Consider the following 25,868-nt stretch of genomic DNA (forward strand, 5'->3'; position numbering starts at 1 on the left):
CAAGTATACAACAGTACATTTTTGGGGGAAAAACACCACTCACAGCAGAGGGCACATATGATCAAGCTTACAAAGACACAGACAATCTGCACTTTTGGTGGACACCTTTGTGACAAGCATGCATACATTCACATACACACATTTTGACAATAAATAGTAGAATGAATCACAGCAGTAGAGTGAAAGTAAGACAGTGTGGAAAGCAGATGTGGTACAGATCACCCTTTTGACTTAATGTGATGCCCACCACAGGGGTCAGTGGGGCAGTTCCTGAAGCAGCTCTGTTGCCAGGTGGCTGATGTGGCACCAGGCCCCCTGAACATGCCGTGACTCAGTAGTACGGGCACACATGGCAAAGCGCAGGACAAACTTGCCTGCCAGTTGGCATGGTACCAAGTGGATCTTATGTGCACTGTTGATTCTTTTCACCAGAGTTTCATTTAATTTATTGGAGCCCTCCAGGGTTTAACACACAGCTCAGTAAGGATACTTTGTAACTGCTCACTGGTTTAAAAAATGTGCTAACAAAGACACTTGACTCACACAAGCCCAATATATTAAGCACTGCATTATAATTAACTGATTTGGACTAAATCAATTGGCAAAAATAAACAATAAACAATATACACTGCTGTTCAAAAGTTTGGGACCAGTAAGATTTTTACTTCCTATGATGCAAAACTGAATTTTCAGCATCATTATTCCAGTATTTAGTGTTATATGATCCTTCAGAAATCATTATAATATGCTGATTTATTAAAATCCAAAAAAAATGTAATATTGGAAAAATAGTATTTTTTTCAAATTTAAAAATAAAAAGTTTAAAATAGAAATAGAATATAGAAATAGAAATAAAAATAGAAATCTTTTGTACTACAGTTTGTGGTCAGAAAACTTTTTTTCTATTAAGTTTTTAAGTCAATAATTAATAATTTTACTCAACAAGGATGTGTTAAATTGATTTTAAAAAGTGACAGCAAAGACTTATATTAGAAAATGTTAGAAAAGATTTGTATTGAATAAATGCTGTTCTTTTTAACTTTTTGTTCATCAAAGAATCCTGAAAAAAGAATCACAATTTCCAAAAATAATTAAATTGCAGCACAAATTCCAAAAGTTTAAAATAGAAATAGAACATTTTAAACTGTAGTAATATGTTACAATATTACTGTTTGAATCAATGTTTTTTTGGTCTGTACATTTATGACACTGAAAATAAAAAAGCCTTGATGAGCATAAGAAAGTTATTTAAAAAACATTAAAAATTTTACTGATTCAGGCCAAACTTGCCAAAGCCTCACCACGCCCCCTACATATCATATAAAATAACATATATATAAAAATTAATTAATTAATTAATTTTAAAAAAATTATAAACTGTAATAATATTTTACAATATTACTGTTTTGTTCTGTATTTTTGATCAAGTAAAGCCTCAAGTAAACCCTTCTTAATGGCAGTGTATATATTTCAACACATATTATTTCAAACAAGTATTATGAAATTATTTTTTTAGCCTACATGTTGCTGTTGTATGTACTAACAACATAATTTTGTGTAATTTGTGGTGTTCTCTTTGCACAAGTGGAAATTAAAATGTCACACTTCAATTTTCCATAGTTAACCACATCCCAGAGTCAATCCATTTTAAATACAGGAAGAAATTATTTTGTTTCTGTAGAGAGAATGTTTTTCCCTGACCTTGAGTCTAAAGCAGATGAGGCCCATCACAACATCAGCTGAGATCTCGAGCGCTGATCAGCTCTCACCAAACATTCAAACTCTTTGGTCAGTCCGACATGCTGAAACCAGAAAAGTTATACATTTTAGACATGAAATTAGGAAGCTAATGTGTATGAAACTGACACAGCAACAATTTATGAAGACAGAATACAATGATTTATGAACACAAAAAGAAAGATTTATGAACACAAAAAGACACATGAATTAATTTATTAATTAATTAAATAAAATTTACAGCTTTAGCGTTTGGAACAACAGGAGTAAATAATGAATAAGGTAGTGGCTATTTGCACTAAGCGCAAATAGCAATAGATGCTATTTGCACTAAGTGAAAATAACATGTTCTTATTGATAGATTCTATTTACACTAAGTGCAAACGGATTAAAGATAGCAAGCAGATGTTGATTTAACATCAATTTTTGGTTGTGAAGGTCAGTGTCGGTCGTCAATCAAATTTCTATGTTGAATCAATGTTTCATTTGGTCGGTACATCAGAACGTTATTATGCCAAAAAAAAAACATAGATTCAACGTCGAAATCACATTGGCTTATCAACCGATACAGCCAGGGCCGTGTTAACCATTGGGCTAGGGGCCTGAGCAAGGAAGGGGCCTGTGATTAGCTGTGGAGTTGATTGACAGGCCATGGGTAGCACCGATCGCCAAAGCCTCACCACGCCCCCCACATATTAGCACTATTAGGAGCTTTTCAATAAATTCCATATTACCATTAGAGATTAAAAGGTCACGTTTGAATTTGGTTTACCAATCAAATGCATTTATTCTGTATTTTATTTTTGAAGGACCATGCATTAATTTATCAGGTAATCGCAGGTAACCGCATTCACCTCTCTTCACTTCGTTCTGGCATAATCTGGAAATAGCCTATGTAATAGAACAATCTTCGATAAGTAAAAATTTAAACATTTTTAGAAAAAATGTGTGCGTTAACAAGGTTTCAGCGTGATATGCGCAGCTCTCCTCATCAACACAATCATTTGTGTCTTAAATGAACGCAATTAAAGTAGAGCCCAGCCTATCAGAATTTTCGGCCCATCTTTTTTCCCCTCTTCTCCCAAAATAGCTTATACTACTGTTTCAGCTATTAAAATGGTTCAGTTTTGTATGCAATGGCAACGTGATTATATATATATATATATATATATACATATATATATATATATATAATTTTTATTAATTTAGATAACCGTTTGAAGTATTTTTTGTTCGTTAAATGTAAGAGTTTGTTTTTTTAAAGTAACGGCCAAGCAGCCAGCAGAAGACTGATCAATGTTATAAACTTTAAACTTAGATAAATGTGTGCTATTTGTGCGGAGAGTGGAGGCTGAAGCGTGCTTTGCAGAACATGGAGGCGCCAACGCAATCACTTGCATTTTTTCAGTGAAAACAATTTAAAATATTCTGTCATTTTTGCTCATTAAGGTAAGAGTAATACATTCAGAACTATAAAGAGTCTACTTTTATTTGTATGCACTCACAATATCAACAAAACGTTAATGGTGCTTTTATAAAATAAAGAAAACAAACACTTTCTTTCGTCTCAACAGGAGGGCTTCACAAAAATGAATAGAAACTCAGTGAATACATACTTCACAGACATGATACATATATCTATAGAAAGCTTTAAATTATTACTTTACAAAAGAAAACAAATCAAAAACAAAAAAACTCAGTACAAAACTTCAAACTTCAAACTTCATTACATAATCTGCAAAGCGCTTTTCAATTTAAAGTCCAAAGAGGAGACGTCCATAGCGAGTCAGGATCAGCAACCTCATCCTTGCAACACTGACTCAGAAAACACTAGTTTATTAATGAATAATTTAAAAAACTACTACTATTTTCCCCCAACACATTCATGGTAATAACTCTTGCCAGTGCTTTTCGGCAAGCTTTAGCCTATTACGTGCGCTTGAACACAGAACTTTTCCAGCTACGCTGAAGGCACATTCACTGCTGCTAACTGAGACACTAAACGCCTTCCGAGCCGGTATCGAAAGTTAAAGCGAAAGTCTTGTGTTGTTTCCACCAGCGAAATTTTTTTTTCATCACCATAATTGGTGGATGTCTAAGATATAAAAATAAGGAGAAGCCGCATCTGAACTATGATGTGAAAATTGACCCGAAATGTTGGAGCCCGTGGGCTCGGGCTGAAATGCAGGGCTCTAGCTGCTGTTGCCATTTGTGTCAAACATTAGAAAGAAATCACTCACTGTCCTTGACTGAATCACTGAATTTCGTATTTCTTTCTATTGGTTTTCTATAGTCGTGACTGTTTACTTGTCTTCGGTAAGATTATTTTTACTTAGGCTATTTTTTTGTGATATTAAAATTGGTAACCAAAATTATATATATCATTATTGTGATGGAGGGGCCCCGCAGTAAGTCATAGCCCCGAGGCCCAGTGAGGCCTTAACGCGGCCTTGGATACAGCCGACGCATCTGATCGAAATCATTGGTTAGAGGAAGTTTTTTAGTAGTTTGTCCGTTTGTCATTTAATATTAGTCTACTCTGAAGTGGAAGATAAAAGTTTTAAAAACAATAACTGGCAAAACATTTTAACTCTAGCTTTGTCGAATATTTAATGAAGGCCTATATCTTTTATTAATTTTGTTATTTTGTTCTACACACATTTGTAATGCCACTAACGGGGTGGCAACACAATGACTGACAAGCACAAAACTCGGTCTCTCGCTGTTGTTTTCACTGCTTTCGGTAAGTTTAGTCCCTAAAAATTGTTCGCTTCTGTTGAATTTAGTTCATAGACTCTGTTAACATCTCAACCGGTTTCAGAGGAGGTAACATTAGGCTAATAGACTGAGCTGTTCATGAAAGTTTCTGATTTTAATCACATCTTTATATGTAGACGAGAAGTTTTGACCAGTCTGTGATAGTTTTGCTGGTAATTTTTCAATGGGTGATTAGAAATAGGCTCAGATAACGTAAGCATATACACGGTACCGTTCATCGGTGACGTCACTGATGTAACTGAAACCAGTTCAAACGCCTTTGATCACTCATGGTAAACAAATATTGATAAAAACTGTTCTGTGATTTCAGGAGCCAAAAAAAGAAATAAAAATTCCTGAAGGGAGCCACAGATGGAGAAGTAAGAGATACAGATGAACTGGGAAAGCTTTTTAAATTTTTGGAATCAGAATCAGAAAGAGCTTTATTGTCAAGTGTGTTTCACACACAAGGAATTCGTGTCTTAATGTTAGGAGCTTCCAGTACAGAAAGTACAAACAATTTTATTCACATTCCAGTCAATTAAACAGTCATTACGTTACATATGTACACAGCAAAATCCCCAGTGTTAATTTAACACTCTGAGTGTGGACACATATAGACACTGAAGCAGTGTTAAAGTTAACACTGAAGTAGTGTTGAAGTTAACGAGATAATTAGGTGATTAACAAAGTGATGATTGATCATTATTGAAGACACCTGATGTTAATAAGCAGAATCACCAAAGGAGAAAACCAAAATTTTTAAACAACCATTATAGTGGTCAGTGTTTGCATTAGTTGGGCTCTTGACCCTTAAATCTCAATATTAGGTCTTGTTTGGGTGCAATTACTGAGTTATAACAGCCAGACAAGCCAAGAGCAAAAGTCAATAAGATGGCATTGACTGTGCTTGACTTAATCATCATATAGTGACTTGAGTATTTGACATAGAATTTCCTTACAGATTAAAAAAAATAACTGTGAACAACAGATCAATCAGTTTTGCCATAATCAGACAGATGATGAAAAAAAGTTTATCTTAATTTAGACACACAGACATGAAGAATCAGTGTGAGAATCACAACAACGGTGACCATCAAAAAGCGTATTTGTAGCCAATCAGAACTCATCCATGACTCCCATCATGCATTGCGGCATGAATAAATTATGAGAGTTCAGAGTTGATCTGTTTATCTGAATATGCCGTTTGTCACCATTGTTGAGATTCATGGGCTGGTTCTTGATGTCTATGTGTGCCTAGGTGAAATATTTCTTTTTAAAACCGGTTGTAAAAAAAAAATCTTTCCAAAATGTATAGGAAGTGGTAGATCTTCTGTGGATTGTCAAGGCTATTACAATAAAAAAAAAAAAACCTAACTTAGAGATTAGACTTTAGGTGATTTACGTTAAACAATGAATATGTTAAAACATAAATCACCTGGTGACTTGAGCTCTTGGCTTGTCTGGCTGTTTCAACTCAAATACAGCAGCCAAACAAAATCTAGTATCAAAGATTTAAGGGTCAAGAGCCCAACTAATGCAAACACTGACCACTATAATGGTTGTTTAAAAATTTTGGTTTTCTCCTTTGGTGATTCTGCTTATTAACATCAGGTGTCTTCAATAATGATCAATCATCACTTTGTTAATCACCTAATTATCTCGTTAACTTCAACACTACTTCAGTGTTAACTTTAACACTGCTTCAGTGTCTATATGTGTCCACACTCAGAGTGTTAAATTAACACTGGGGATTTTGCTGTGTACTCAGTAATGCTCACAACACCCTATTTTGGGTAAAAATAGGAAAGATACTTTTCTCTAAAGAAACAGGGTTTCCCTGAATTATCATCATTGATATCGTTTTCGCAATAAATACCGGAAATTATTGTGATAAATCTTTAAGCCCATATCGCCCATCCCTATAAATGGCCTCTGCCAACAATACGGCCTATTTGCACTTAGTGTAAATAGACACTCCGAATAAGTATTAGGCGGGTAAATAATTACAACTTTCCTCTTTGGGTGAAATACTTCTTCAAGAATACCAGCAGAGGGCAGTCTGTAGATTAAAATAAGCCACCAAAATCAGAGAATGATAGTGCTAATCATGTTAAATAAATTTTCCTAAACAGGTTAAGTTTATCAGTAATCATTTTTTCCATGCTTATTACTGGAACCAGATCTGACCACACAGTTTCCTCATTCTCAGACACTTTATTATGGCTACTGTCTAGCAGTTAAGAATTACTGAAGTACTGAATGAAGGAAAGAGAAGTACAACTGGGGGAAATTATGTTCTTTGATAGATGTCTTCTTTTGAAAGAATATTTTTAGTAATAATTTTTCAATGCTGATTACTGTAATCAAATCTGACCACACAATTTCCTCATTCTCAGACAATTATTCCTTATGGCTATACTGTTCGGTCAACAGTTGAGAGTTGATCATCAAACCTGAGTTTTTCAGAATTACCGAAGTACTGAATGTACTACCGAAGTACTGTGTTGTCTGATAATAGGTCCTGCTCTATATTTCCCTACCAATATACAATCTTCACCAGACCACATACAGTACATGTCCAGAACATATAATGAAAATGTCCTTAAAAAAATAAAAAGCACTCATTTGTGTCATTCCAGATCGACTTTGGAGCCAAATAAAATGTGATTAGCAAGGCTAACTTGATTGACAGGATGTAGTAAAGGCAGTTACCTTGCGGATGTAGGCTTGGAGACCTTTGAGTCCGTACATGCGAAACACAAACCACATCTTGAGAGCGCGGAACCTACGACCCAATGGGATCTGCCAGTGCTGAAGGGAGATGAGATGAGATATGACATATGAACTGTGCACACATAAATACACATGAATCACAAACCAGTGCATATACACATCTGATTATACAAAAGCTTGTACTTCTTTGCTCTTTCCTTCTTCATCACCCTACATACACATTCAAATACCTGTTTTTTCCCATATAAAGAACAACTGAGCACACAGAGACAAATAACTACTAACTATGGATGAAATTATATGGTTAATTGGTATCTAAAGAACTATATTTTTGTTTCTCATGGAAATAAATGGCTTTAATATCAGACACAAGATGTATTAATACCATAATGGTAACACCTTAGATTAGGGAGCACATAATCACTATTATCTAAGAGTTTTCCCTCAATAAACTTCCTAATTTGCTGCTTATTAATAGTCAGTAAGGTAGTTGTTTAGTTTAGGTATTGTGCCAGGTTATGGGATCTAGGATATGGTTATGACGAATAATTAATATGTGCCTAATAACCACTAATAAAGAGCTAATGTGTGAGTAATATGCATGCTAATAAACAAATAGTTAATAGGAGAGAATTGGTTCTTAATAAAGTGTTACCAAACAAACACTGTGATATGTATTCTAAAAATTAGCCAGGTTAAATACAGTTTTGACTGAATTCATGGCCTTTGAAGGCAGCTTCTAATGATATGGAAAGAGTTTTCTTTAATAACAGTTTATTTTGATAGTCCAATTTGACTTTCTATTAACTATACGTTGTTCAGTACTGTTATTGATTCTATCAAAAAAAAAGACCCGCAACCTGTTTTTTTTTTTTTTTCCTAATAACCTAATTCGTTACTTACTACAAAATAGTCCTAAGTCAGAAGAACACGGACTGCAGGAAAGCAGGTTTGACAAATCAGTAGTCTGGCGCTTGAAATTATGGTTAGTGTTGTTGTAATGACGTGCGATCTGACATTATCAAGTAGGCAAATTGCACACAGAGTGCATGCATTAGTCTATTAAAACCCCAAATTCCAGGCATTCTAAATTGTAGACAGCAAAAATGCCTTTGTATGCTTTATTTATATGATTTCATATAGTTATCTTAATCTATATCACACAAAGAGTACCATTTTTCTGCAGATGTCAGCATAACACATTTAATAATAATTTTATACAAGTTCAGTAAAGCAATAAGTGATTTTAGATTTTAGACATAATATTGCTTGTTTTTGCTCAATTTTGCCAACGAAAATAGTTCCAAACAAAGATCACAGCACTGTTTTGCGTCTGAGCAATGGACATTGTTTACTTATTGAATGAATCAGCTTTTTGAACAAATCGGTTGATAAAAATAATTCAGTGATTCACTCATTAAAGGGGTCATCGGATGGCCATTTTCCACAAGTTGATATGATTCTTTAGGGTCTTAATGAAAAGTCTATAATATACTTTGGTTAAAAATTCTCAGTGGTTGTGTAAAACAACACCCTTTTTACCTTGTCTAAATGAGCTCTGCAAAAATCATGCCATTCTGAGGGATTGTTCCCTTAAATGCAAACAAGCTCTGCTCACCCACCCCTCTCTTCTCTCCGTAGAGTGACGAGCCTGTTTACTTTAGCCGCGTTTAGCCACGTTTAGCCACTAAACTCGCTAACTAGCGCGTTATTAGGAAAGGCGATCGCAAAGATTCATCAAAAAAAAAAAAACCTTATACTCACTTCTGCTGTAAGTGAAGCTGGATTTTGAATGATTCGCGCGAACATAGGCGGATATATGTAGATCGGGAGCCACATTCCCTTCACAAACAAACGTAATTCACTGCATCTTCAGCGGCTCGTTCATTATTACATCCAGCAACACAACACCTCAATCGCTCAATCTGAGATATTCTTGTCTAACTTACATTCCTGCTCCGGCATCGAAACAATGGAGGTCGGACTATTACAACTGATCTGAGGTAAGATGCTCATGTCAATCAACTATCGTGGGAGCGGCCTCTGTCGGTGTGATGCCACAAGGGGATATTATTTTTACAGATTAATTAAAAACAACTGCATGGATTTTTTTTATCATTATAGGGTAGATTTGTACATACACTGCCAACACACATTAATGTTCAAACAACATGAAAAAGTGAATTTTGCATCCGATGACCCCTTTAAGAGTCAAATGCTTTGTTCCAGAATGAATCAGCTGTTTAAATGAATCGGTTGAATCTCAATGACTCACTCATTAACAGTCACTTACTGCCACCTACTGGCAATTTAGATTTCACATTTCCATTATTTTTTTCATGTCTTAATTTATTTCAAATATCAGTATTCAACGTTTTATGTTAAAAACAAAGCAAAACAAATCTGTAACAGCAGTTTAAATGCATCCATGTTCCCTCTGAGATACATTAGGCTAAACTGTAAATACATCTAAATGCTATTTCAGATGCAGATTCCAGAAATGTTTTCTTATGTTGGAATAAAAGGCGCTAAGTACCGGATGAAATGCTTCTTATTCTTATTCCAAAAAATACAACATGGAAGAAAGAGTTAAAACTGAACACAATCTTGCTACATATATATATATATATATATATACTTTTTGTACTTAAGTACAAATATCACATACTTTAAGACTTTTACTCAAGTAATATTCTAAACGGTGACTTCAACTTCTAGCAAAGTCATTTTCTGGTAAGCTTTCTGGTACTTTGTACACCACTGTTAACAGAGGTCATCAGCATACTAAACCAATATTATCTTAAACATGCACACCTGCACACACACATATTGCATGCAGTATACTTACTCTATAATCAGTGACAAGTCCTATGAATATAGAAAAAAAGTATATATTTAGTCATATCACATTAAAAAGCAAACTCAGATGTAAATAATACCATAAGTACACAGCACACAAGATAACAAGCAAAAAAAAAAAAAACATCATTCTTTTTTCCATCTGGCCAAGCCTAAGGTAATTTAATCAGGAAGTTGCTCATGATGAAAATGGCTTTAAGGTGTGTATGCATATATGCACGTGTGTGTGTGTGTTGTGTACTGGGTTAAGAGACAGGGCTGCTCTTTTGTTTTGCTGTCAGCACAATTACAATTGTCTGCACAGCTGCACGCTGCCCACAGACACATTACCACAGGAACTGTCTTTGTTTAGCCATGTTTAAATGTCCAACAACCAACAGGCAGCTCATTGGTGGACATGTGTGAGGAAACAACAGACATGGGAGATCAGACTACTGTTACTGCATTAGATATCAAAAAAAATGTCATCTGCAAACAATGATTGACTGTTTGTAGACATTTTTTAAAAATTACTTGTACCCCACTTGTATTTTAGCAGTTTATCACATTAACTATCACCTGTTTACATGTTCCTTTAACCTTTTGGAACTAAAATCACTGATATCAACTACTGAAATGAAACAACTAAAAATTGGTAAAGCCAGCTTGAAAAGTCGCTAAGTGTTACTAGCTAATGAATTGATTGCATAATGTACTAATTAGCATATTCATAATCATGACATGTGCATTCTGCTTCTAGCCTTCTACATTTTGTTTGCATCTCTGCAGTTTGTGCTCAAACACTGTATTTTTTTTATAAGTACAGCTGAATTCATACATTTCTTTTTTTTATTTGTCTTTGATGTCCAAATAATTTTTAGGGTCAGTTTATTTGATATACATCACTTACAGTATGTGAAATAGTAGTATGCCAAATAGACACACAAAGGCACTTTATATGCAAAAACACTCTTAAATCTAATTGAGGTCCGTGTAACGGGTTAGAAAGCTGTTGTTTACCAGCACACAGAGGCTTACAAAACACAGCAGAGCACTAAGGTGAATAATCTGATCGAGCCTTCAGTGTGACGTAAAGTGGATGTCAGCACAAAACGTCATGTCTCATTAATGAGGATCATGGTCATCCTCTTTACACCTCATGCTAATACACTTCAGTCTTTTATTACTGTTATTATTGTTTGTTCTTTACAATAATGGCTGACAGTTTCCATGACTAAACCAACAGAAATGTGTAAGATTGTTGTATGGTTTACCTGACTCTTGGTGATCATGCTTCAGATAAAGTGGCTCAATTTTAAATGCTCCAATGATGTCTGATCTCTTCTTTACCCTTCACAAAGACATTCACTTTCATTACTCACACAGTGTATGAGACAACAGTCAAATGACAGCCAAGTCATCTGTGCAAACAGCATATATCATTATTATTTGAATGTTTCAGTAGTAGCTAATTTATATCCTAATGATATTATTCTGTGTATCCTGATGTGACAACATGTAATATACAACTGATTAAATTTATGCAAATGCTTAATCTGAATTTTTAATAATTTATTTATTGATTTATTTTTCTAGTGTCATTTTAAGATATCTATATAGGTTTGGCTCACAAAACCGAATAACAGACACACAAAGACCATTACCTTATAGTTGATTCAAGATCAAGTTCTATTAAAGAACCTATTAAAATGGGATTATGCACTGAAATACAATCACATTTAAATTCAAATTTCAAATTAACCTCTTTATATATGTAGCACATCTATATGAATAAGTGTTTCTATTTGTAAGGTATATAGAGGCACGTTTTCCAATGAGCCTATGTTGCACCGTACATACTACACTAATGGTCATTGGCTAAGAAAGGTGCAGTTAGTTCTTAGAAAAGGATTTGCATCATTTGTTTTAAGCTTCAAGGTTTAAGGTTCACTTTATTGCCATTCAGTCAAGGCAGGGTCAAGGAGGGGTTTCAAGATTTGCAGACACCACTTAGTTTAATTATTTTCTTTCTAATGTGACGAGTTGGCATATATTCACATATTATACCATACATTTTTAAAATGTGGTTTAAGTGGACACTGTTTACACTAACGTTGAAAAGTTTGGGGTTGGTAAGGTTTTTTAATAATGTGATATATTATTACAATTCAAATAACTTTTTTATTCCCTTCAGAACATTATAAATGTCATTAAAAATTATATTAAAAATATTTAAAAAAAAATTGGGACAGTAGTGTGTATCAAGGTAAATTTGCATACACACTTGTTATTTTCTCTCTATATTGATGTTTTTGTGTGCCTGGTGCTGACATAAAGGGCAGCTGGGACCATTTCCTTCCTGTTGACTGACAAAGCCAACCAATAACATGTTGAGATACAGTAGATTGGGTCAGAGTATAAATTAAATACACTGATAGAACCACTAAACACTTACCACATTGCCGAGCAGTCAAAGTTAACCAGGAGCCATTTATGAGGATTGAAATTGAAAGAGTCTGCGAACTAAAAAAAGAAGCAAATTTTAATGTGATTTGTTGTGAATTGATGCATCTAACACTTACTCTTGAGACAGGGGACAAAACATGTCACTAACTTACCTGCTATTGGTTCAATTAGTAACATTTCCATAACATTACTATGAGCGAGTCTCTGAAGAGTTTTATCGTTTTAGATCATTTTAAGACATTTAGTTCATATTTTCTTTACAACCATGATATCTAAACTCAATTCAAATTGTTTGAGATTTGTAGACTATTTTTATCATTTGAAATAGACCAGAATAGTATGTAGCAACACCAATAACAGACTGCTAGATTTGTCAATATTTATAATAACACCAGTAATTATTAATAATTATTAACTAACTTATAATAAACTCGCATTCACATATTCATTCATTCGGTTTTGCAGCCTCTTTTATCCCTTAAATTTGGTTTGCTGAAAATAAAGATGAGTCATCTTTCAGCTACCTGTTAGCATGGTCTGATATGAACTATTTTGACTCTGACGCAGTAGCATATTAAACCCATGCTGCAAACTCACAATCGACTGCAGCATCTGCGCATTCAAAAAGAGCCACTATCTCAAAGTCTAATCTTTTTGCTCTCCCCTTTCCAATATCCTTTCCATCTGCTGCAATAAAGGCAGACACTGCCATGACGATTTGATTGTTGCCATGCTGAGTCCTGCCTGTCTTTCACTTCCTGGCAACCAACACCACGCAGGAAACAGCAGCCGGCTGTCATTCCGGTCAATAATAAAAACCATCATCTGTGCAGGGGAGCACAGTCCTCACTTTTGTTTGAACTTGTGCTGCTAATAAACAGTGATATTTCTTTAGCAAGGGAAAAAAGGAACTTATCTAAAGGTCTTCCTATGCCTCAGGAAATTACTTTACCCTTATCATTGTGACACCCAGTTGGGCTCCACGACAACTCAAAGGACGATCAGGGATCTCTAATTTCCCACCCATTCCACAAGACATCGCTCATGCCGGCTCGCATCATTTGTGACATTTAAATATTCTCCATCGCACACACACGACACAACTCTGTCTTCCACGCACCGCTCCTAAAGTAACAGGATCAATAGTTTGAGCCCGCCACAGATTGCTCTTCTGTTATCATTCACGCCTCTCTGAGTTTAAGAGCACCCTGTGAAGTGTGCTTAAGAACACACTGTGTGATTTGAATGTTATCTTACCTCTATGCCATTCAGAAGAGGTCTGAACTCTGGACAGATAAATGCACTTCCAGCATACGCAGCATCAATGTGCATCCAGATTTTCTCTGCATTACCTGATATAGAAACAATGACAATATAATTCAATCTATTTAACTATTCATCAAAATACTGATTTGCAACCACAAATAAGATACGAAGGAAAATAACAATAAATTGGTCTTACATATAGGGCCGAGCTCAGTGATGCAGTCAAACGCACAGGATGGCGTTGTTCCCAATGTTGCACAAAACTGAAAGAAACAGCAAGAAAATCAAATAGATGGAGTATTATGAGTTGATTTTAATATTTAATATACTACTGATACAAATATGTCAACCTAGACATTCCTTATCCCCATCTAGAAGGTTTAATGAAATATTCATTTGAGCTATACGTTTTGATCACAGAAAGATTTGTTCCTGCTTGGTTTGTCATTACGCTGTGATTCTTCTGACACGGGTCTGCTGGCTGAGCCTGAGGCTAATTTGACTAATGTGATTCAGAAAACAGGCTCTCCAAACAGCATTAACCATCAGGCAGACCGCAGGAGGACAAATTCAGAGAAAGAGCAGAGACAAATGACCAATTTGTTCTCATTTCATGCTCTCTAATAGTCTGAGTGGCTGCTATCCTTCTACCATGATGCTGACTGATTGTGTAATTTTGCACTTGTTATGTATAGTGGTTGCAAGTTCTAACTGTAAGGCTTAATCATTAAGATTTAAAAGCAAATTCTGCAACATTTGCCTGCAATAATAATAATAATAATATATATAAAATAAAATAATCAAAATACTAAAAGGCCATACAATATGACAATAAGAGGACATAAATTCCATCTTAAAACACAGTGCATAAAGAGGTCATTAATTCTTAATCTATACCAAGTCTGTAAAACAGGTTTTTATACAGAAAGTACCATGAGAAATAAAGACAGAAATAAAAAATCCCATGTTTGAGCAACAGGATTCCCCCATATGCAAATTTATGAAAATGTTCTAAACAAGAAATTTGTAGTTGGTTCAGTGAATTTATTGGCTGTATAATGCATTTTGCATTAAGTGAACAAAATTTAAATGGACAAAGCATAGTAGTGTTTCTAGGGACAGCTCTTAAATTAGTAGTCCACTTCATATAATGGATTTCAATGGTGGCCAACAAGTTGAAGGTCCAAACTGCAGTTTCAATGCAGCTTCAAAGGGCTCTATATGATCCCAGCCAAGGAATAAGGGTCTTATTTAGTGAATCGATAGATAGATAGATAGATAGATAGATAGATAGATAGATAGATAGATAGACTGACCAAAATTATGAAGGCAACACTTTTGTTTTTGCCCCCATTTTTCATGAGCTGAACTCAAAGATCTAAGACTTTTTCTATGTACATAAAAGGCCTATTCCTCTCAAATATTGTTCACAAATCTATCTAAATCTGTGTTAGTGAGCACTTCTCCTTTGCCGAGATAATCCATCCACCTCACAGGTGTGGCATATCAAGATGCTGATTAGACAGCATGATTATTGCACAGGTGTGCCTTAGGCTGGCCACAATAAAAGGGTGTTGATTGTGGCCTGTGGAATGTTGGTCCATTCCTCTTCAATGGCTGTGCGAAGTTGCTGGATATTGGCAGGAACTGGAAAATGCTGTTGTATACGCCAGTCCAGAGCATCCCAAACATGCTCAATGGGTGACATGTCCAGTGAGTATGCTGGCCATGCAAGAACTGGGATGTTTTCAGCTTCCAGGAATTGTGTACAAATCCTTGCAACATGGGGCTGTGCATTATCATGCTGCGACATGAGGTGATGGTCGTGGATGAATGGCACAACAATGGGCCTCAGGATCTTGTCACGGTATCTCTGCGCATTCAAAATGCCATCAATAAAATGCACCTGTGTTTGTTGTCCATAACATACACCTGCCCATACCATAACCCCACTGCCACCATGGGCCACTCGATTCACAACGTTGACATCAGCAAACCGCTCACCCACACGACGCCATACACGCTGTCTGCCATCTGCCCTGTACAATGAAAACCGGGATTCATCCATGAAGAGAACACCTCTCTAAAGTGCCAGATGCCATTGAATGTGGGCATTTGCCCACTCAAGTTGGTCACGAAGACGAATTGCAGTCAGGTCCAAACCCCGATGAGGATGAAGAGCATGCAGATGAGCTTCCCTGAGATGGTTTCTGACAGTTTGTGCAGAAATTCTTTGGTTACTTAAACCGATTGTTGCAGCAGCTGTCTGGGTGGCTGGTCTCAGACAATCTTGGAGGTGAAGATGCTGGATGTGAAGGTCCTGGGCTGGTGTGGTTAAACATTGTCTGCGGTTGTGAGGCTGGTTGGATGTACTGCCAAATTCTCTGAAACACCTTTGGAGACAGCTTATGGTAGCGAAATTAACATTAAATTCACGGGCAACAGCTCTGGTGGACATTCCTGCAGTCAGCATGCCCACTGCATGCTCCCTCAAAACGTACGACATCTGTGGCATTGTGCTGTGTAATAAAACTACACATTTTAGAGTGGCCTTTTATTGTGGCCAGCATAAGGCACACCTGTGCAATAATCATGATGTCTAATCAGCATCTTGATATGCCACACCTGTGAGGTGGATGGATTATCTCGGCAAAGGAGAAGTGCTCACTAACACAGATTTAGATAGATTTGTGAACAATATTTGAGAGGAATAGGCCTTTTATGTACATAGAAAAAGTCTTAGATCTTTGAGTTCAGCTCATGAAAAATGGGGGCAAAAACAAAAGTGTTGCATTCATAATTTTGGTCAGTGTAGATATATATAGATAGATTTTTTTTTAATACTTTTTAACCACAAATGCTTGTCTTACACCAGCTCTGCGACGTGCATGCACGTCTTCACGAATTTCGCAATCATGTTGGAAAAGTAACAGACAGTTAGTTCTTCGTCTGTGTACTTTAGTGAGAAAAGGTAGGGCAGGGCGAAAAATTCCATCTCATTTTCACCTCCAACTTCAAAATCGTCTAACATCGCTGTATTGCCTTTTTGTAAAGGGTGTTTGACTTTCTTTGCATGTTCGCTTAGTAAACACTGGTTCGGTTCTTCTGCCTACATTATGCATACGTGATTATGTAATGTGTGAATTTGAGCTAGTGCAAGACAAGCATTTGTGGTTTAAAAGTATATATTCATTTGTATTTGTAGAAAATCCCCCATCGTTTTGCTAGATAAGACCCTTATTCCTCAGCTGGGATCGTGTAGAGCCCTTTGAAGCTGCATTGAAACTGGAATTTAAAACTTCAACCCACTGGTCACCATTGAAGTCCACTGTATGGAGAAAAATTCAGAAATGTTTTCCTTAAAAACTTCTTTTCGATGGAAGAAAGAAAGACATGAACATCTTGGATGACAAGTGGTGAGTAAATTATCTGGAAATTATAATTCTGGAAATAAACTTCTACTTTAAAACTACAGTTGTGCTGTTTAAATTAAGTTTGTAGTTATTAGAGATATACATACAAAAAATGGTATGAGTCCTGCGGCTTTGTCCATTTCTATAACTTTCTTCAGTGCATCTCCTCGCACAGAAAACTTCTTATCAGTGGGAATTTTCTTCATCCTTACTCCACCTATCAAACCTGCCCTCTCCACCGATGAGTGCGCCTGGAATATCAACAAAACACTGCTATATTATTTCTCAGTTAATGACCTTGTTTCAAAAACAACCAAATATTCATGGTTTCCAATTAGACAGACAGATACTGTAAACACTTTCATAAACAAGTGGCACTTCACCGTTATCCTGATATATCAGAGAACTGGTGCATGGCCCTTTCACATTGTTTGACATTTCCATTCGATAAAGATTCTTGCTAATCATCCCCACTAACAGATACTCATCCCTACTCACAGATGGACACGATGCCATCATCACATTGCCTGTTGAATGATGCATATTATCTTAAGGCCATTAGTCTACACTAAATATACCCCTGTTTCATCCAGGCTTGTTGTCTTACCTGATCAGATGAGTAGGCGACTAGTTTGGATATAATGTCAGTCTCAGATCGGTCAGGATGGTCAGCCTGGATCAGTTTGACGACTTTGGAACGAGCAGCGAGAAGAGCTATGAGAGTGGCTTCACTGGCAGTGCCCTGTACAAACAAACATCACTTTATATTCATTTATACTTGATACTTTGAACATGTACACCAAATGTTGCTGTTTATGAAAATTCAAAAGCAGTCTATATTGAGCAATTGGTCTCACAATTGGTAGACCTGTTCAATATTACTTAAGACACAATTTCCTTCATCTCGAAAATTGCACTGAGTGAAACAATTGCCTTGATCAATATGCCCTAATGTTACTGATTGTAAATGCAACAGTGATGAATTTTCATCAGCTCTCCAGCTCTGTTTTGTGTGTTCTCAATGAGTGAATGAGAAGACTTCCACTCAAAACCCCTCAATACATATCACCTCAGCTCATTGTGAGGCACGAGCTGTCTTTGATTTCCCTTCGTAAGCCTGACAGCGCACACCCACGTCCTGATTACTAATGATTCAGTTCAGTTTATGAGATAATCTGGAAAACTGTAGTCACACTTGTTTGGCAATAAGATATTAAAAAGCACAATGATTTAATTTCAAGAACAAGAAGGAGTTCAATTTTCAAATTCTGCCACATTTAACCCTATAAAGCCAACTGTATTATTTGGTATGCAAATTTCTAAGGCCTCTAAATAATCAGTATGATTAAATCTTGGCTAAAAACTAGTTGTACACAATATACTACATGCCCTTTGTCATCTGATTGATACTTAGCAAGTTAAAGCCTTTTAAAATATTAATTTAAATCCTTTTAATTCTAAAAGTGTCCCACTTTAGGTCGCAGTAATCTTTACAATTTTTTAAAAATAGTAAATATAAGAAGAGCTTTTATATGGTTCATAGTATTTTAAGAAGAGTGAACTAAAGATTTGCTTGATTATCTATAGATAACCTTTTTAGAAAAATAATGTTAAAATGCATCAAATATGATACATCAGGTTTTCATTCGTCTCAGTTGAATTGCATTATAAGATTAGTATGACAGCTGATATGTTTATGCATTTTATATAAGCAGTCTGCTATGCTGTTATAAACTCATTGATTTACATTACAAAAATCAGAATGTTATCTTTTTTTCCATATAAATATCAGCATCTGCACCAAATTGCATGTTTTTCCTCAGTTTGGTCACCTGAATAAGACTGAGGTGTTTTTCCCCCATGATGTATCAATATTAAACTCAACAAAACACTTATGGAAACTTCTATATGCTTAGCTTTACTTTAATAATTATCTTCTACTTTCACCTGTTCTCCTCCCCTCTATGCTATGCCCACCCTTGCTGAGAGGCATTGCTTACAAAACCCACAAACTCCCTCATTAGTGCATGCTATCAGTGAAAATAATGCCTGTTGCCATAGTGAGCTCTCTGAAAAGCCCAGAGACAAAACCATTCAGTAGGAGGACACACACACTCCAAAGCAGCCTTAATGACAGAGCATCAAACCGACTGTCATCAGTGGGCTTTCCATACGCTGTGCTTCCTGTGTCTCTCTTTAAATGGTCACAGCTGCTCTACTGCTACATCCATAGTGACAAAATGATCGCGGTACGCTCTCAACGCACGCACGGCCACCTGACTGTCTCCTCTCATGTGTAGCTGACGTCTTAAAAGGCAATTTCTACAAGACATAACAATTTGCAGGGCCTAGAGAAGAAATCAATGACAAACAAATTGGTGTGTGGGACATGTGTTTGATATTTGTTATTGGTCAAAAGAAATTGCCTGTAAACATGGATTAAGGTTGTCCAGGTGGCTTAAAGTGGTTGAAAATATCCACATTTTGACACCAGACAGAAGATCCTGATGGGAATTCAGAAATGCAATTATTTTAAAACCAAATTTTCTTCATTCTTCACCTTTGCAGAACAACAGATGCTTAAAGGAAATGTGCACTCATGTGGTTAGACATGTCTTGAATTTAAAAATAAATAAATAAATAAAAACTTTATTTTGATGGTCGCTTTTGAACATTCTGTTGACAATAAGTAACTTTGCACCTACATGTCAACTAACTCTCATTAGAGTGTTAGTAGACTGTCTGCTTAATATTTGCTAACTCTTTATTCTGATGGTCTCCCAAAAGACATTTTACTGACCATAAGTAACTTTGTAAGTACATGTCAATCTTACCCTAACCCTACCAGTCTACTAATATTCTACTGACACTCAAGTGAGAGTTAGTAGATATATAGGTGCAATGTTACTTATAGTCAACATGTGTTGAAGGGACCATCAAAATAAAGTGAAACCAATGTATCTTCTCCAAAGACCCCCTGCAGTACATGGACCCCCTTCATAGACACTTGGTTAAAAACCATATATATAAGTGATACCATATAAATTTTATATAAACTATAAAAACTTTATATAAACACTACTAGCAGATAAAATCTTTTCTTAATTATCTCACCTGGATGACCCCTCCCCCTCTCCCCTCTGTACCAGCAAGAAAATCTTCTGGTAGCTTTAGCATCTTTCCCAGCCAGTCCAGCATCACTGTCTCCAGCTCTGTACAGGCAGGACTCGCTGCCTACAAACAAATAAACATAAACATACAAACAAACAAACAAACAAATAAATAAATTCCTATGTTAGCCTACAATGGATGGATGGATGGATGGATAAATGAATGAATGAATGGATTCAGAATTAACAGACCAACAGGTGGCTCAATGAATGGATGAATGGATGGACGGACAGAGAGGTGGCTAAATGGATAATTAATTATTGAATTATTACTAATTATTAAAAGGATGAATATATGGTTCAGTGGAGGGACAGGCAAAATGAAGAGACAAATATGCGGATGAATAGGAAAAAAATCATTGGATGGATGGATGGACAGACAGACAGACTAGTAGGTGGCTAAATGGATGGATATATGGCTAAATTAACAGACCAATAGGTGGCTAAATGGATGGATGGATGAATGGATGGATGGACAGACTAGCAGGTGGCTAAATGGATGGATATATGGTTCAGTGGAAGGACAGGCTAAATGGAGAGACAAATATATGGATGGATGGATGGGTGGGTGGAAAAGCAGATGTATGAAGAATTAACAGACCGACAGGTGGCTAAATGGATGGATGCACTGATGAATGGATGGATGGATGGATGGATGGATGAATGGATGGATGGATGGATGGATGGATGATGAATGGATGGATGGATGGATGGATGGATGGATGGATGGATGGATGAATGGATGGATAGATGGATGAATGGACAGAGAGGTGGCTAAACAGATTATTAATTATTAAAATATTAATAATTATTAAATGGATAAATATATGGTTCAGTGGAGGGACAGACTAAATGAAGAGCCAAATATGTGGATGGATGAAAAAAAAATCATTGGATGGATGGATGGATGGATGGATTCATAATGAACAGACTGACAGGTGGCTAAATGGATGGATGGATGGATGAAGGGAGGGAGGGAAGGAAGGACAGACAGTGAGGTAGCTAAACAGATTATCACAGAAATGGACAGACATGTTGCTGGGTGAATGGATGTACAGACATACTAGCAGGTGGTTAAATGGATGGATATATGGTTCAGTGTAGGGATGGACTGAATGGAGAGACAAATATGTGGATGGGGAAAAAATCATTGGATGGATGGATGGATGGATGGATGGATGGAAAAGCAGATGAATGCTTTATGGGTGGATGGATGGATGGACAGACAGACTACAAGGTAGCTAAATAGACCGATGGAATGATGGATGAATAGTTGGTTCAACGGAAGGACAGATGGCTATCTGGATAGAAGAATACGTGGTTGTACTGAGAGTGAGAAAGAGAGAGAGAAAAAAAAAACATACCCAAGAAAATCCAATGCAGCCAATGGCTCCACACAGCATATCAGCCAGCATTGCAGGAAAAGAGTTAGCAGTAGGAAAGTATGCATAGAAGTATGGGCTGTGCCAGTGTGTCACCTGAAACAGTGCAGAAAACATTTAGAAACATTCATTTAAAAATTGTCTTCAGTGTTCATGAAAAAACCTCCAAAAAATCATTTTTAAAACCATTTGCTACAGTAAGATAACATGTTTTCAAGCTAAAGAGCTGCCTAAAATCGGGGACTTTGATCTGTCAGATTTAATTTGGTTGTTTTGTTGTTGTTCACATTTGCTCTTTTGAACGAGGATTATGACTTCAGTAATAGTGACATTAGGGTTTTTCTCTCAGAACGTTAAAGGTTAGATGAAATTATGAAGGCTAAATGAAATTATTCCATGTGTTTAGCGGAGGAGAGAGCTTGAGGCAGTGTGTGTCTGTCTCTCTCTTGCAGGATTTTCCTATTGTGAGTCATTCATTAGCTCAAGCACACACTTTTAAATAACTATTAAAACAGGACTTCTGAAAGGGAAAATTGGTTTAATTGAACACAGTGGGAAGGTTAACACCTTTAACTGAATTAAAGTGTTTGGTTTTTCCTCTGAGCTATGAAATAAAGAGGTGGGGGAGGCTTTTTGCTGACCCCAGGTCAGAGTTTAATGATTCATTTCCTAACTATCAGATTCAAACCCCTCAAAAGGTGGACTTTGAGCATGTCCAAGGAGAGAAAACTTTGAGGGCTTCTTTATGTGACCACTGATTAGTAAAACGAAATACCTTTATCTGCACAAGATAAATCACACCGATTTATGAGTAATTGCACTATTGTTACATCATCCTTGACATAGTGTATAACAATCATATCTGTTAACTGCTTAGTAGACTATCAGTTTAAATGGTGGACTTAATGTCAGTAAGTGCAATATACATGTACACCACTTAAGATAAAAGATGAAGTTGAATTCTAAATTGATAAAATAATTGTAAAAAAAATCAAAGACAAAGATTAAAAAGACAGATTCAAAAACTTTTTAAGCACAATACATTTTTGTGTGAATTTTGTGTTTCATACTAAAATTTCAATAACCATATTTGCATCCTGTAACTATTAACAAACTATTAATTTCAACTTTTAACTCAGTAAACTCTTAATTTGCTGCTTATTAATAGTTAGTAGGATTATTTTGTTCATTTTAGGCATGGGGTAGGATTAGCCAATATACTAATAATATGCATGCATGCTAATAAGCAACTAGTTAATAGTGAGAACTGGTCCCTAAACTAAAGTGTTACTGAACCTAAAACCATGCTAACATATTGTATATTTAAATATAATGAATTTTAACTGAAATATTATATTCGGGATGAAAGTTTTTAAAATTGTTATATGAAATAAATGTATTATTTTTTATTATTTTATTATTTTTGCATTTATTTTCGTTCATTAATTTAGTTTTTTTTTTTATATATATATATATATATATATATATATATATCTATATTGTAAAAATATATATATATTAAAATATATTGAATAGAAAATTAATTTTATGCATTTTAAATATAGACATGTTAAATATGTAATATTATTGTATATTTTATAAAATAAAATAAAATAATAATAATAATAATAATAATAATAAAATCTTTTCTAATCAGTTTTAATAAACAGTTATTGTCCCTGCTGTTGGGGCGCTGTCTTCACTGATGGTAACATGCACAATAAGTTACACATTTTCCCACTGCAGAAATGGTGGAACTGATTAACAGCTTATTAGCAATCAACACTTTAAAATATGTACCATACATGATTGGATATAAAGCTAGAAGAAAAAGAAACATCCTATTAAAATATGAAAGATAAGGAAATATTACCAGTCAAAAACAGACTTTTATAGCTTAGGTCATTAAACATCTTCTCACACAAGATCTGAGGTCTGAGAACCATAGTAATGACTGTAAAGTACAGGAACTGTATCAAAGCTGTTTAGCACTGACTCACCCCTGGCATGATCACCCTCTCTATGTCTTTGACCACATCCTCATAGCTCTCTGCCTCCTCCGGGGCCTCCTCAGGAATCAGTGACCTGAGATATCCAGGTTCCACATCAGGGTAAACCTGCCTCTTCTCAATGTTCTCTAAATAATCGGCCACATAGTCCACCATCTCCTTCCCGCATCTCCGGAACTCTGCAGCGTCCATGTTTTTGACTGAAAAAGGAGTAGAATCAGCATGGAGAACAAAAGACGAACTGATGGGCCTGCTTTTCAATAAGCAGAGGTGTAATTATATTAGTGTTATCAAGATTTTCATTTCTTTTTGTCTTTTCAGGAAATGCACCTCATACAGAGTGCACAAATTGATTCAGCTGAAAATGAATCTAAAAACTGTATGTTATAATTAGCCATCATCCATGTCATCATCACCTCACATCAGTAGCAAATCAGTCTGCTGATAAGAACATCACAAGATGACAGATTGTCTTCACACAGGACACATGTACTGGTAAAATCTGAGCTTAAATTAGAAACTGTTAGACCAAATGTAATATAAACGAACTATACCAATCAAATCATTGTTTTAAACAAGCTCTGTCAGGAGGGTTGGCAACAGTGGCCACTACTAATTATTTGTATGCTTGTTATCGCATCACCCTAATCCACATAATACAAATGGATTGAGATGTGTCAGCATGTCTGTGAGTGAGAGTGTGTGTGTGCATGTGATGACTCATCCGGCGACTGGTCTTTTTGATTACATACATTTAAGTACTATTAAAGTTGTTTTACACATGCACACAAACAAGCAAACACACACTGAGTATCTGAGGATAAAGCATGAACATATCAAAAAATTCTAAACCTGTACCTAAAATTTAAAAAAAAAAAATGTGTAAAAATGTTGTGCTTCGTAGGTATTTTTTAATATAGGAATAGGATATGAATATTAGGAATGATTCTCAATACAAACAAATCAGCAAATGTAAAGAAGCATGTAATGAATCAATTATTGCCCTAATGTGCCTAAAGAGAATTCTGAGAAAAAAAAGCATATACAATCTAAAATGACTATTATCAGTCTGATTTTGATTTGTAAAGCCTCAGAAAACACGTGAGTTGTTAAGTTCTGATATCTTTATGACATGTCATGCTGTACAGGTGCTGAAGCAGGTGCTGTAAAAATGGAGTAAGTCTGCTGACATTTGGCTTCACATTTTACCTAACATAATGACTTCAACTTTTTTCTCTCTTTTTTTTTTTTTTTAACACAGTATGCTAGAATATGAAGCAAAATGTAGAAAAAGAAAGTAAAGGCAATCCACCTCTGCAGTTACACATGTAATCAACCTGAAAATATCCCCAGTCCTGTATTTGGACCTTGTACCTGCACTGTGTTTTAATAGCTCAACAAGTGTTACATTCAAAATGTCTCTCTCTTTCCTCTAATTGTTTTCATTGTACTTACAATATCAGGCAAAAAAGAAGAGTCCTCCCTCTCGTCGGTCCTGACACGCTTTCTGTTTGTTTCAAACACACATATAAAAACACGTACACACACAGAGCACAGCAGAGTGATGTGGAACAGCAGGGAAGCCTGGGGGTTTATCAGCCCTGCCACTGTTCAGACAGCCAATCAGAATGAGGCTTTCATTCAGAGCAACGCCAGGCAGGGCAAAAGAAGCTGATTCATAAGGAGTTAATGAGAACCTGTTCACTTTCCACAAATGTTAATACAATTACAGAGCAATACATCCACACACACACATACACAAACACACAAATGATCTCACCCCAAAAAATAATTTTATAACAATAATGGCATATAGCACCTGCAAAGTAGTTTACATTTTAAGTGTATTAACTCAGATGATCTTTAGTCATCTCCTATCCTACATCTTCGCCATCAATATTTTTATTGAACTGTTATTTTGCAGTTATTGGGGCATCTTAAATGCCTCTTTACAGTTTACAGCTATTTCACATTTAAATGACTCAACAATATACCAATAATGTATTGTATTATGGAATAAATGTGCTTTCTTGTAAAGTTAGTCATTAGATCTGCATTAGATCACAGGTTTCCCTCTCACATCTTGAGTGAATT

At 35.7% G+C, this 25,868-nt stretch overlaps 1 protein-coding gene across 1 annotated transcript; it reads right to left on the bottom strand.

Annotated features, from left to right (window-relative positions):
- Window positions 1-6: 6 nt before the first annotated feature.
- ddc (dopa decarboxylase) lies at window positions 7-25,361 on the bottom strand. Its single transcript, XM_051130582.1, is given in 15 exon segments — window positions 7-456; window positions 1,702-1,751; window positions 1,754-1,802; window positions 7,210-7,308; window positions 10,079-10,098; window positions 11,343-11,419; window positions 12,524-12,591; window positions 13,792-13,886; window positions 13,997-14,063; window positions 17,321-17,464; window positions 17,821-17,955; window positions 20,328-20,447; window positions 21,748-21,861; window positions 23,766-23,974; window positions 25,230-25,361. Coding segments are annotated over 14 exon segments (1,440 nt in total). The 5' UTR covers window positions 23,967-23,974; window positions 25,230-25,361; the 3' UTR covers window positions 7-255.
- Window positions 25,362-25,868: the final 507 nt, after the last annotated feature.

This window comes from Labeo rohita, chromosome 16 (genome assembly GCF_022985175.1).
Source record: "Labeo rohita strain BAU-BD-2019 chromosome 16, IGBB_LRoh.1.0, whole genome shotgun sequence".
Taxonomy (NCBI): Eukaryota; Metazoa; Chordata; class Actinopteri; order Cypriniformes; family Cyprinidae; genus Labeo; species Labeo rohita.